The sequence below is a fragment of the Haematobia irritans genome, chromosome 1 (genome assembly GCF_050003625.1).
Source record: "Haematobia irritans isolate KBUSLIRL chromosome 1, ASM5000362v1, whole genome shotgun sequence".
Classification (NCBI taxonomy): domain Eukaryota; kingdom Metazoa; phylum Arthropoda; class Insecta; order Diptera; family Muscidae; genus Haematobia; species Haematobia irritans.
In genome coordinates this window covers 9,807,202-9,822,541 of record NC_134397.1, presented here as the reverse complement: position 1 = coordinate 9,822,541, position 15,340 = coordinate 9,807,202, and the positions used below count along the sequence as shown (strand labels likewise).

At 30.5% G+C, this 15,340-nt stretch overlaps 1 protein-coding gene across 1 annotated transcript; it reads right to left on the bottom strand.

Annotated features, from left to right (window-relative positions):
- Positions 1 to 938: 938 nt before the first annotated feature.
- Positions 939 to 13,368, bottom strand: LOC142221224 (uncharacterized). Its single transcript, XM_075290856.1, has 4 exons — positions 13,287 to 13,368; positions 11,814 to 13,242; positions 4,651 to 4,724; positions 939 to 1,183 (listed from the first exon to the last, which is right to left on the bottom strand). Exons 1-4 carry the CDS (start codon positions 13,366 to 13,368, stop codon positions 939 to 941), a joined length of 1,830 nt encoding a protein of 609 aa, XP_075146971.1.
- Positions 13,369 to 15,340: the final 1,972 nt, after the last annotated feature.

Genomic DNA, 15,340 nt, shown 5'->3' with positions numbered 1-15,340 from the left:
TGTTATTTATCTGGGGGTCCCATACTCCCAGTCCCTTCCCCTCACCCATCTTCAATCCAACCGCGTAGCAGTTATTTCCCTCTGTTATTTATATGGGGGTCTTATTCTGCCAGAACCATTTTACTGGCGTTAGAATGTCACATTCGGCTGCTATGGCCACCTCAGGTATACGATCATGGATTGTTGCGGCATCCGCCATTTCACCCATCGTCTGCCCTATTATCCCTTGATGGATCGTCATGAAAATACGTATTTTCGTCCAATCTCCCAACTTTTCCAATCTCATCGCAACCATGGTGGCTATGATTTTGATCTGAATATCTATGGGTGATAGTCCAGAGTAGTATCCAAGGCCCTGGTTGTAGGGGTCTTTATTGTCCCAGTTATGTCAAGGCAACATGTCTGATGGACCAGTTGTTAAATTTCTAAGTTGACTCTCCATTGATGTCCACGGGACTATTGACGCGTTTGTCATGATTGCGCTGTGGTCCCGTACATGAAATAGGATCTCGTTGTTTGGGTCCTCCAAATATACGCCCAGTCCCTTCCCCTCACCCACCTTCAATCCAACCGCGTAGCAGTGTTTGGATCCTCCTCATATACGCCCAGCCCCTTCCTCTCACCCATCTTCAATCCCCATCCCCTGGGTCCCATTCTCCCAGTCCCTTCCCCTCACCCATCTTCAATCCAACCGCGTAGCAGTTATTTCCCTCCGTTATTTATCTGGTTGTCCCATTCTCCCAGGACCATTTTACTGGCGTTAGAATGTTACATTCGGCTGTTATGGCCACCACAGGTATACGATCATGGATTGTTGCGGCGGATTGATGGTTGGTCATGTATCGTGTTTCCGTCCATTCCGCGTAGCAGTGTTTGGATCCTCCTCATATACGCCCAGTCCCTTCCTCTCACCCATCTTCAATCCAACTGCGTAGTAGTTATTTCTCTCTGTTATTTATCTTGGGGTCCCATTCTCCCAGTCCCTTCCCCTCACCCATCTTCAATCCAACCGCGTAGCAGTTATTTCTTGGGGTCCAATTCTGCCAGGACCATTTTACTGGCGTTAGAATGTCACATTCGGCTACTATGGCCACCTCAGGTATACCATCATGGATTGTTGCGACGGATTGATGGTTGATCATGTATCGTGTTTCCGTCCATTCTCCCAACCAACCAAGAATGACTTAAAAAGAAGGTTCCACGTCTCTATCCAGTGAACTTTTGCAACTGAGGCATTTTAGAGAGTAAGGTTGCCACTGAAAAATACTAAAGTGTCGATCATCTGAAGACGCAGAGCCACATTCACGCAAAGTGTAATGACTTTGTCGGTCGTTTGAAGGTCATAATTCAGGCTAACTTTAAACAATTCGAACAAATCTAAACTGATTTTAAAATTTCTTGTTATTAGCAACATTTTTACTTTTGAACAAAGAATTGAAAAACATATAGCGCTTTACTTTGTTGCATTACATATAACCCACTTTGCATGTCTCGATAAGATGACCTAAACGAATATTTCCTGGTGCCCGAACTAGTTCAGGAAATCACCTTAAAGCTTATTTTATATGCCACTCAACATTAAATGACAATGTCTTCCAAATATGCACAAGCAACCACTGGGAATGATTCATAGCCTTTTCCCAATCACTCTCCCCCTAAGTCAAAAAAAAAAAAAAATCAAGGAAAAACTACCAATCAATGGCAATATTGTAAAATGACAGGTGATGTCATTTCCCCATGGCGAGACCAACTGTTACAGTACCATAATCATGGAAAACGAAAAAAGTGAAACGACCCCTTTCTGAAAAATCCAATTTATATTTGTTTTGTATGAGACCAACAATCAAGTACCCTTGGCTCACATTTGTATTTCCACGTTTGTGAGGTAAAACAAATTTGTTTTAATTTTTTTTTGTTGTATTTCTTTTTCAATAATTATGAGTTTGACTGACTGGTAAAGTCTTATTAAAATTTGACAGTTTATGCCTGACTTAATTTAACTTTCCGTAAAATTAAGTGACTTTAGCATTTCCTTCCATTTCAACAAAATTTAAGACCTGGGGTTGGGGAGTATGAATGTCATCATGAATACTTTTTCCCATTACCCATTGTGGGGTGAATGAAAACTAAATAGCAGTTTTTCGTTTTCGTAAAAGAAATACAGAATATTCCTTTTGAATTTGTTTAAGGGAATTCATTATGGCCAGTAGTGACCTCTGTTGCAATTCCCCTTCGGTTGGGAATGGTTCAATACACATCATCAGAGAAAATTTAGTTTTGTTTTGTACAGTCAGTTGGACAACTGAAGGGAAGAGATAGACAGAAAATTCACTAAAACTTGATTGACATTTGAATTTGATAATTTAAAATTCAATTTCATTTTACCAACCATAAGGTTCGGTTACGTTTCTTTTTTTTACTTACTTTGTACACAACCTTTATTGACATTTTGTCCGTTTTATTAAATTTCTGTAGGCAACCTGGGTTTTTGTATAAACTGTAAGAATTTTTCATCGTAAACCAATTTTTTTACAGTGACACCAGGAGGGTCTATTAGAGAGATCCATAGATAAAGTAAGAAAGTAGCGTCATTAAACCTCATGGTCTGATTGAACGATGAAATCTGGATCTAGTGCTACATTGGATAGTCCCAGGCGAATTTACTCCAAATAAGAGGATGAGAATTGTCCCTTCACCGGAAAATCATCTAGATCACTGTTTTCTAAGAGGGTCTACCTGGAGAAGGTTAGAATATCACAGGGCTTTACTATGTCTAATTATTGGACTATGTCCCAAATATTGGACACCGATTGGAAGATAAAAACTAGGACCGTTTTGGCTAAAAAAATGTGCTCTTTAGTACTGATAATAAAAAGGCCAAAATTTGGAATAACGAAATTCCAATTATTTTCTCGACATTTTCAAAATCTGATTTACTGACTTTTTTAAAATTTTAAAAATTCAATCTTTCCGATTATTTTGAATTTGTGAGCAATAGCAATGAACTGGGGATAATTGGGAAAAATATTAAAATTACAACCTTAACAACGTAAAAGAATCAATTTTTTTAACACATTGCGAAATATGTTACTATAATATATATTCTATACTATATATTGCCCACATTTACTCTATTGAATAGATTCCTACTGTTCGATACTACTATTAGGTATACTAACAAGAACCTACCATATAACAAAATTCTTATTTAAAAAAATATTTCTATAGATAATTTTATTTCTATAGAAAATTTTGTTAAAATTTTATTTCTATAGAAAATGTCAAAATTTTATTTTAATAGAAAATTTTGTCAAAATTTCATTTCTATAGAAAATTTTGTCAAAATTTTATTTCTATAGAAAATTTTGCCAAAAATTTTATTTCTATAGAAAATTTTGCCAAAACTTTTATTTTTATAGAAAATTTTGACAAAAATTTAATTCTATAGAGAATTTTTCTAATATTTTAGTTCTATAGAATTTTTTTTATAATTTTAGTTCTAAAGAAAATTTTATCTATAGAAAATTTTGTCAAAATTTAATTTCTGTAAAAAAATTTTGTCAAAATTTTATTTCTATAGAAAATTTTGTCAAAATTTTATTTCTATAGAAAACTTTGTCAACATTATATTGGGTAGATTATATATTGCCCACATTTACTCTATTGGGTAGATTCCTACCATTAGGTATACTACCAAAAACCTACCATATAAAAAATTCTTATTTAAAAAAATATTTCTATAGAAATATAAAATATTTCTATAGATAATTTTATTTCTTAATAAAATTTTGCCAAAATTTTATTTCTATAGAAAATTTTGTCAACATTTTATTTCTATAGAAAATGTTGTCAAAATTTTATTACTATAGAAAATTTTGTCAAAATTTTATTTCTATAGAAAATTTTGTCAACATTTTATTTCTATAGAAAATTTTGTCAACATTTTATTTCTATAGAAAATTTTGTCAAATTTTGTCAAAATTTTATTTCTATAGAAAATTTTGTCAAAATTTTATTTCTATAGAAAATTTTGACAAAATTGCATTTCTATAGAAAATTTTGACAAAATTGAATTTCTATAGAACATTTTGTCAAAATTTTACTTTTAATTTAATTTAATTTGCGAAGAAGAATATTTTGCAAAATCTAACAAAACATCAAGAATTCCACTAAACAGTAAAAAAATCTAACAATTTTGGTAGAATTCTACTAAATGTGGCAACCGTGATAGCGCTACTTATATGTCAAGTCATGGATCTGTGTTCTATGATAAGCATATTTTTAAGACTTTCAAATTTATCAGTATTGTAGTTACAATAATGAAATTCTATTCACTGTCCGGTAGTAGATGGAAACTTTAACTTATTTTATTTAACTTAAGTAAAAAAACTTAAGTTAAATAATATTCTTCGTTTTCATTATATATTAAGACCTTCTTGAGTTTGTAATCAATAGTTATAATAAAGAAATTTTATATATGGTCCATGCCAACATGCTGTAGTTGAGAAAAGTAGAAATCTTACCCAAGACTATGGAGATTTTGTAAGAATGCCTCATATCCCAAAAAAAAACAAACTTAGGTTTGCAAGATATAGGCGCTATGTACAACTTTAATATGGTAAACAAATTCTAAGCATAGTCTGAAAATACCAACGTGTGGTAGTTGGGGACAGTAGGAATCTCGCTCATCGCTATACAGATTTTCTAAGAATGCCTCAAATACCCTAAAAAAGGATTCGAAAAAAAATTGGCTTAATTTTTGATAGGTATTGAACGGGCAATAAAAAACTAACTTTTCCACAATTTGGAATAACGTAATTTCAAATATTTTGCGACATTTTCAAAAACCTTTAACCTTTTTTAAGATATGAAAAATCGACTTTTCCGATTATTAAAAATTTATGAGACATAGCATTGGGTTGTGAATAATTTCAAAAAATATATATATAAAAATAAATTAAAACCATAACCATGAAAAAGTTATTAACATTTTTCATTTAATATTAAGTATTTAGCAATATCACTTTGTAATCAGAGTTTTTTTTTTACAAAAATTTTCTCATTATTGTTATTATTTTTTTAATGTTAAAAATTATATGTAAAATTTTTCCTCAAAATATTTTTTTGCACCACTGTAAGCTTTCCCGTTTTACCGTATGCCTAATGTACCAAGGGCGGCGCATTGCATAAAAACCAATTTGAGAATCTATTTCACACTACGAGCATGTGTGTGTGTGTGTGTAACGAATTAGTGAAGCTATTTCAAATTTCATTTTATCCAAAACAAATTTGATCGGTTGTTGTATTTTTCCTATGGATTTTTATTTCATTATTATTCTAAAACGTTAGAGTTTGTTATTTACTTAGAAAAAAAGGTCGTTTGGTGGTTGGCAGAGACCATCTAAAAGAAGTTTTCAACAGCCACTATGACGGTCAGACTATCAGTCAGACAGGCAAGCATTTATAGCAAGTTAGCACACCCAAAAATATGCTAGACACGGAAACGAATGGTGTTACATTCAAGTAAAAAAAACGATGGGCTCGGTTGCAGCCCACTAAAATGTAATTTATGATGTTTACTTTACTGTTTTTCCCCATTTTTATACTCTTCGGAGTGCTCTTTTTTTAGATACGGGCAAAAAAACTGAACCTTGTTTATTCCTTTGAATACCCTGAATGCTCATATATAAATTGTCTGGCAAAAAAATGCTAATTATATTCGTTTGTCATGCATTTGGGAATAAGTCTCCGGAGGGATGCGGTTTGTGTTTTGAAGGGGTAGTCAGTTTGAATTTGAAGTTTTAATGAAGATTTTTCGTTTTGTGGTCACGTTTTAGAAATTCAAAGGATTTATTTGTATAATTCCATTGCAGTAGGCATATTTTCTTGGGCATGTTAAAATTGGAAGCAAAAATAAAAAGAAATGAAACCAAATTCCAAATAAAAATATATTGAAAATTCGGTGGCAAGTCAAGAACTTGTCCAATCTACTTAAACAAATGCAAAAATTTTCTAATACCTCACCTATTGCAAAAGCTTACCGGTGCCCAATAATTTCTACTAACATTGAACATTAGGAATCTAGTCAGTAACATGAATAAGAAAATGTTTTCTGTCTGTCTGTTTTTTAGTGTCATTAAATTTTTATTATTGTTTTTGATTTCAGCTTAAAACCATGCATTGACTAAACTACAAGTGTAGCTTAATCAACAGAGAAAAAGTATGCTTGCCAAATTTAATTGGTCATTAATTTTTTTTTGTGGAAAATTTTAGGAATTTAGAGTAATAGTTTCTAAATTCCTAAAACAGATCAATTGAAAAATCTTTCTTATTCACTAGATTCCTACTGATCCATACTACTATATGTAAGACATATATAGTAGTAGAGAATAGTAGGAATCTAGTCAATAAAATTACATTACTGGTCAATTGAAAGGCTCCTGTCTTGACCCACAGATAACACTAGTAGATCTAAAACCATATGAATTATAGTGAGCTCTCATCTACAAGAGGCGAGTGTATAATTACAAAAGTTGTCTGCCTATTGGTTTACAAATTACGTCACCTATTTGGCATTCATTAAAAATCGACAATTTTTTTTCCCCCAGCATACAATCTTTTTTTTATGATCTGAGAATTGGAAATAATCAATGAATAATGCAGTCGAAGTCCAGATTAAGTATTTTGGTCATCATTTTCACAGTTTTGTGACATTGACGATGTACTTCCCACATGTTACATTTTTCCACACTGAAAAGTGTTTTAGGTTACACAGAAAAAATATCACCAAAATTTTTCCAATTAAAATTTTAATTGAATTTTAAAAAATAGTTTTTAATTGAAACAAAAATCAATCACAAAAATTAACCAATCATGTAGTTCAAGAGTTGTAGTCGAAAAACGGAAAAATCGGTGATAAAAGTGGTAAGTTTTTCGACATTTTTGCGGTTTTGAGCAGGAAGATGAAATTTTTCCGACTTAATATATTCAGCACTTTTGTTGGCCGAGTCAAGAGCTCTAACTTTCTTGGCGACTGCAAAAACAATTCAGAGCCTTTTTCAAGCTATGGCCAAGCGAAAATGGCAAAAAAAAGTACTGAAAATTGAATTTGACGAACTTTAGAGGCTCATAGAAAACGAACGGCAACCAATCTAGCAAAATTCAGAAATAATTTTTCTCCTTTCATCGAGTACTTTCCGCTGGATTGCTGATTGTTTGTTTGGGGTCAAAAATTTTAATTTGAGTCACAGTGTTATCGAATGGACTTCGAAGTGAAATCTTTCACCTATTGTCACATATTAATGTAAAAAGTTGTATTTGTTTATAGTAAGAAGTGAGCTAGCTCGACATCCACTTTGCACAAAGATTTCTCATACTCAAATATTCGTGAATTATATGAAATAAGCATTTATGAATAATTATGATTGTTACTTTTTTACTGTCTACATGCATAATATTAACTAGATTCCTACTATTCCATACTACTCTTGGGTATAGCGCTACTCACATGTATGTGTCCAGTCATGAATCTGTTATTTATGATAAGCTTAGTTTTAAGCCCGCCAAATTTATTATGTTATATGTAATAATGCAGCTAAAAAAATGAAATTCTACGCATTGTCCTATAGTAGATGCGGACAGTAGGAATTTCGCACCTGTAGATTTTGTAAGAATGTCTCAAATCTTTCATTTTCAATGTATACTAAGACCTTATTGAGGTTATAATCAAAAAATGATGTATGGTCCCGAAATGCCCACATGTAGTAGTTGAGAACAGTAAGAAACTTACCTATGACCATGGAGATTTTGTAAGAATGCCTAAAATCTCAAAACAAAAACTTCAGTTAAAAAATGTGTTTACTTTGCAATGTATATTAGAAGCTTCTACAGGTGATATGTACAGCATTAATAAAGAAATTCTGAGCACTGTCCGGAAATTCCAATGTATGGTAGTTGGGGACAGTAGGAATCTTACCCATGACCATGGAAAATTTGTAAAAATGCCTCAAATTCCAAAAATAAACTTAGGTTGAAAGATAGTGATTTGAAAGGTATAATAAGAGCTTCTAGATGTGTTATTTAATAAAAAAATTGTATGTCTGATACGAAAAAAATCAACTAGTAGTAGTGTGGGACAGCAGGAATCTCGCACATCATTATGAACAATGCTTCAAATCCCCGAAAAATCCGATGCTATACAATTTTCATAATTTTCAATGTATTTTAACACCTTATACAGGTGATATATAAATTAAACACAACAAATTAGGGATATTTATAGTTCAGGTTAGTAGTCAGAAATATCTTTCAAAACTTATAAGATTTAGGGGGCAATGGTTAACAGAAAAAAATGTAATAAATTAATAATGAAAATTCAAAATCAAACTAAGAATTTTAATTGATTCTCATTTTTTAGGAGAATATATTAGATATAGAAAAATACCTTAGGGAGAACACATTAGTAAAGGACAGTAGGAATTCCGTTTATTATTTGGAAGCTTTGGTAAAACCGGTATTGAGAAGCTTCAAAATATATTGATCTCTTTTGTTTTAAACTCTAATATTTGCGACAGAGTTCGCAAATATTAGAGTTTATTATATTGTTACTTCTGGTAGTTTGGAATTATAGGAATCTTTTTTTATTACTTAGTAATTTATTTTCATTTATAAAAATGTCTTGATGGTTTATCTATATTTTAATATCAAATATCAAACATTTTAATCGAAAAATCAATATGCATAGAATAATAATGGGTTGTAATTAAAAATAGGGTTTAACCATATTTTCCACCTGCTGTAGCAACTTATTCATGAAATTCTAATCAAGTATGGTCATAAAATATTTACTACCTTTTGAATCTATTTATTCTTCCATCAATAATCGTACATATATCCAACGCTCTCACGTAATGACCACATTAACATACACCGAATGTATCGTTGTAAAAAATATGAATATTTCCTACGCTACTCTCCCCTCCCTTCCTACACAATAGTATAGTCTAGCGAAGGTTATAGCATTCGTTATCCTTATTGTCTTTCCTCAAGTAATCATCAACCTCCTGCCAACACCCCTAGAATGGTCCCATAGAGCCAACTGTTTGCTTATCGTGCTGTGACTGTTACCTGTTTAAATGTAATAACAGCTCGCTTGATCGAAATGACACGAAACAGGGCCGACAAATAAGCAGACGGACGAACGGATACGGACAAAAAAAATCATTTGATTATTGAAAACCATTAAATGTGGCACAGTCGGCTCATTTGAACAAGTATTTAAAACTTTTATGACATTTTTGGGAGGGCAAGAGAAAAAGGTCTATTTTTCTCTGTAGATTTTTTTGTAGAGCCTGATTGGCATGTGACCAATTTTGTTTATTTTTTTGTCGTTCACCCTTCATTAGTTACATTTGTTGGTTTGCTATCTACCGGGGAAGGGCAAAGGGGTTTTTGTGTAACTGCAACACTATTGCTAAGACTTATTTACGGGGAAAGGGATAATAAAAAGGGATGACAATATTTTTTTAATATAAAAAAATTCCTTCAAACTTTTGTTTTGCATCTGGAAAAAAATAAATTTAAAATGAGCATTTCTATCCTTAAAACATAAAATGGTCTTATGGACTTTGTGGTATCAGTAAATTTTGAGCTAAGTCCTATAGAAATAAATTTTAGAAAAAAATTCTATAGAAACCAACTTTGACAAAATTTCCTATAAAAATAAAATTTTGACAAAATTTTTATAGAAATAAAATTTTAACTAAATTTTCTATAGAAATAAAATTGTAACAAAATTTTCTTTAGAAATAAAATGTTGACAAAATTTTCTATATAAATAAAATTTTTACAAAATTTTCTATATAAATAAAATTTTGACAAAATTTTCTATAGAAATAAAATTTTTGGCAAAATTTTCTATAGAAATAAAATTTTTGGCAAAATTTTCTATAGAAATAAAATTTTGACAAAATTTTCTATAGAAATAAAATTTTGACAAAATTTTCTATATAAATTAAATCTTGACAAAATTTTCTATAGAAATAAAATTTTGACAAAATCTTCTACACAAATAAAATGTTGGCAAAATTTTCTATAGAAATAAGAAATTTTTTTTAGAACTAAAATTTTGACAAAATTTCCTATAAAAATAAAATTTTGACAAAATTTTTACAGAAATAAAATTTAAACTAAATTTTCTATAGAAATAAAATTGTAAAAAAAATTTCTTTAGAAATAAAATGTTGACAAAATTTTATATAGAAATAAACTTTTGACAAAATTTTCTTTAGAACTAAAATTTGAACAAAATTTTCTTTAGAACTAAAATTTTGACACAATTCTCTATAGAAATAAACATTTTGACAAAATTTTCTATAGAAATAAAATGTTGACAAAATTTTCTATGGAAATAAAATTTTGACAAAATTTTCTATATATATAACATTTTGACAATAGTTTCTATAGAAATTAAATTTTAACAATATTTTCTATAGAAATTAAATTTTGACAATTTTTTCTATAGAAATAAAATTTTGACAACATTTTGTATAGAAATAAAATTTTAACTAAATTTTCTAAAGAAATAAAATTTTGACAAAATTTTCTATAGAAATAAAATTTTGACAAAATTTTCCTTACAACTAAAATTTTAACAAATTTTTCTATAGAAATAAAATTTTGACAAAATTTTCTATAGAAATAAAATTTTGACAAAATTTTCTAAAGAAATAAAATTTTGACAAAATTTTCCTTACAACTAAAATTTTAACAAATTTTTCTATAGAAATAAAATTTTTATGATTTTTATCTCATAATCTCGGCTGTAGGTCTATAAATTAAACTCGAAATTGTTGGTTTCTAGTTTTTTATTTTCCGATATTTCGGTTGACTTCGTCAGACCGTTTTCAAGGCTACAATTTACCAAATTAAACAAAAGTTAATTACAAAATTCACAAATTAAAGTTAAACTATTGTCATTTACATTTTATCCGATGTCTTGTTACTTCGCTGTCTGGTTTTCTACTGGTGATCACTTTCTCCTGTGTTTTTGTATCGTATGTCGATATATTCTCGCGCAGTTCTCAATATCTTTTTTATAGTTTATTCTCTCGTTAGTGGGAGTGTTAATTATGTGTAACATTTCCAGAGTAAATCTTCGTCTGTAGTTGTTTTCCTTGCATAGGATTTCTACGTTATTAAAGTTAGGTTTGTGACCAGTCAATGTACAGTGGGCCGCAAGTGCTGTTTTTTGTTCCATTGGTTTGTCTGTTGTTTTTATATCCGATTTATGTGAAGACAATCTTGTTTTTAATTTTGTCATTGTCGTACCAATATATGTCTTTTGGCATAAGTTGGATTTGTCACCGTTGCATTTTATCTTATATACTACGTTGTGTTGGTCTTCATTCTTAATTTTTGTTTTTGTTTTACTAAATAATCCGTTGACAGTGTTTGTAGTTTTTAACGCGAGTTGATATTTTTCTTTATTGTATATGTCAGACTTGGACAGTCTCTCGGAGAAGTTTGGTATATATGTCACTGGTTTATATATTTTTGAATCCTTTTTCTTGGTCAATTCTCGGTTGTTGTGTAGGTTGGCTTTCACTTTCGATAAGAGTTGATATATCGTTCGTTGTGGGAAATTGTTGTCTTGGAGAATTCGTTTAATTTTATTTTCATTTTCAGAATGAAATTCTGGATCACTAATATTAAATATCCTTCGTATGAAATTTGTCGCTGTATTGATTATTATACGTTTACTGTGCTTAGAGTAAAAATTGAGCAGTCTCCCAGAAGCCGTTGGTTTTTGGTACCAATTTAGTCTCAGTTGGTTTCCTTGTCTATGTATTATTACGTCAAGATATGGTAGTTTATTGTCCTGTTCTAATTCCTTTGTAAATTGAATTTGTCTATTAAATGAGTTTAAGGCCTTTAGTGTTTCGTCGACTTCTGATGCCTTTATGATTGCGAAGATGTCATCTACGTATTTTGTTAATATCGGTGGTTTAGTAATATTTTTAAATACTTCGTCTAAAAGTTCCTCCATAATAATGTCTGCTACAATTGGTGAAGCAGGGGAACCCATTGGCATACCTTTTAATTGCTCATAAATCTTGTCCTCAAATTTAAAATATCTGGTGTCCTTGATACAAAATGTAATTAAATCTATGAATAAATCCTTCGTCATGTTCGTATACTGCTCAATTATGGTCCATTTTCTTTCAATCGTCTGAATTGCTAGCTTTACCGGAATGCTTGGAAATAATGACACCACGTCAAAGGATATTAAAACTTCATCATCTTCAATCGTCATATTTTCCAATCTTGTCTTAAAATCCGCAGAGTCCTTAACATTATATTTAGAGTCAAGTGTTATATTTCTTAATATACCTACTATGTATTTACATAAATTGTACGATGGCGAGTCTATCGAAGAACAAATAGGTCTTAATGGTGTGCTCTCCTTATGTATTTTTGGAAGTCCGTAAATCCTTGGAGCTACTGCGGTCCTGCTTGTCAACTTGTTTTTCTCTTGTTCGGTAATAATATTGAGATTGTAAAGTTTTTCCACTAATTTGTTGTTCTTCGTTTGGAGTCTAGAGGTGGGATCAATTTTTATTCGTTTGTACGTACACATATCGTGTAATATTTCTTTCATCTTTTGATCATAGTCAATTTTATTCATTGCAACCGTTTTTCCCCCTTTGTCAGCACTAAGAATTAGAATGTCATCATTTTCCTTTAAATATTGTCGTGTCTGTACCACTGTGCTTGATATGTATTTATCTCTTAAGCTCATTTGTGATCTTCGTAAATGATCGTTTATCAATGTTGTCAATTTTGTTCTCGCCATCTCTTGTTCCTCTCTGCTCTCAATTGTCTGTACACAATCTTCTCCTTCGGCGATAACTTGTAATAGTGGAAAACTTTTATTGTTATGCGGGAGAGCATGTTTTGGACCCAGTGAGAGAATCCATTGTACTTCTCTCGGTATGTCTTTCTCTGTCTTATTCACAAACCAGTCGTTATGAGTTCTAATGTTAAGCTGTTTTTTGTGTTGTTGTTTAAGTACATCTAGCTTTTTAATGTGTGTTGTTTTGTTCTTGTGTGTCACGCTGTTGTACAGAGTGTTTTCACTCTCCAAGTACAACGATAAATCTTGTTGTGATAAAAGCTGTGTCAGTTGAGTTTGCGCGGTTTGAATGTTTTGTCGATTTTCGTGTATTTGTTTGTGTTTATACTCTATTAGTAGTTTTAAGATTTTCATGTGAAAGTTATAGGTATACCTGTGTAATGTTCTCTCGATATTTGGCGGGATATTTTTGTTTTTGTGTGTTTTGAAAATGGTATATGTGTGTTTGGTTGCATTGTTAATGAAGTTTGGTATGATACCAGCTTTTTTGCATTTTATAAGAAATGTTATGGAACTTTTGAGATTTGCTGTCTGCTTATTGACAAAATTTTCTATAGAAATCAAATTTTGACAAAATTTTCTATAGAAATACAATTTTGACAAAATTTTCTTTAGAACTAAAATTTGAACAAAATTTTCGTTAGAACTAAAATTTTGACAAAATTGTATAAAGAAATAAAGTTTTGACAAAATTTTCCATAAAAACATTTTCTATAGATATAAAATTTTTGGCAAAATTTTCTATAGAAATACAATTTTGGAAAATTTTTCGATGGAAATAAAATTTTGACAAAATTTTCGGTAGAACTAAAATTTTGAGAAAATTTCCTATAGAAATAAACTTTTGACAAAATTTTCTTTAGAACTGAAATGTTAACAAAATTTTCTATAGAAATAAAATTTTGACAAAATTTTCTATAGCAAATTTTTTTTTACAAAATTTTCTACAGAAATAAAATTTTTACAAAATTTTCTACAGAAATAAAATTTTGACACAATTCTCTATAGAAATAAACATTTTGACAAAATTTTCTATAGAAATAAAATTTTGACAAAAATTTTTATATAAAAAAAATTGTGACAAAATTTTCTATAGAAATAAAATGTTGACAAAATTTTCTATAGAAATAAAATTTTGACAAAATTTTCTATAGAAATAAAATTTTGACAAAATTTTCTATAGAAATAAAATTTTGACAAAATTTTCTATAGAAATAAAATTTTGACAACATTTTCTATAGAAATAAATTTTGCCACGTTTTCTATAGAAATAAAATTTTGTAAAATTTTTCGATGGAAATAAAATTTTGATAAAATTTTTGGTAGTAAAAACATTTGACAAAAATAGACTAAGTTTTCTCATTTGTTAACGGATCTTTCTCAAATTTAGCACCACTGTAAGATCAACCACACGTGCAGGCTATCATCCAAATCGGTTCAGATTTAGATATAGCTCCCATACATTTGTCACAAAACAATTATTTTTACCATGAAGTAAATTTACAATATTTCAAAATTCCATCATCTTTCAGGAGGTTACCCTTTATGATAGAAAAACCTCCCATTTCCAATATTAAATATTGTTAATTTTTTATTGTCTCCCTGGTGTCTTGTTTTCTTTTTTGTCATTCAACGATATCGGGGTTCAAACGGTTTATTGTTTTTTTGTGCTGCCGGAATATTTCTAATATCATTTATCGTAGATTTTATAATGCTTCCCCGCCTCATTTCCTTCACCCTGCAGTCTTACATTTCACAGCAATTCAATACAAGTTTTTCCATTTTTGCCAGAGAGTAATGTTACAATTGAACATCAGAACACATACTAAGGACGTGTCTTGTTGGACTCCACATTTGTTTTGTTTTTTATCTTCCAAAGTCCCTCGAGTGTCATAACATTCTCTACAACCATTGCGTTCCATAGTTCTCTTGTCCAATGTGGACTTTTAACGGCAAACCATTAACTTGACAGAGTCATGTGGAAATAGGAAATGATTGCTGTTGAGAGATAACTCCATATGTCTTTTGGAACAAAATTTTCGGGGATAACTATCATGGGCTGGCAGGCGAGAGCCTGTTTTGAGGCAGGGTGTGTAGTCTTTGTGGCCAAATGTTTTTAATGTCCGCCTGTATTTATGGAATGCAACATTTTTCCTCTAGTTCTCTGACGGCTTGTCTGTTCGTCTGGCCTTTCTTCCATTTGTATGGCATTTGCAATCATATTTTTCGATCATATTTTTTTTTCTTTGCCCCTCTTCTTTATCGGAAATGAAATTTTAATTACAAATCCCATAGTTAAATGTGTGATTTAACAGATGGCCATTTCCATTTGGTTTATTTGTACTAAAATCGAGTCATAAATGGAAATTATTCCTTTAGTTAATAAATGTGCCATAAAATTCAGCTTGCGAATGAATGAATGGAATG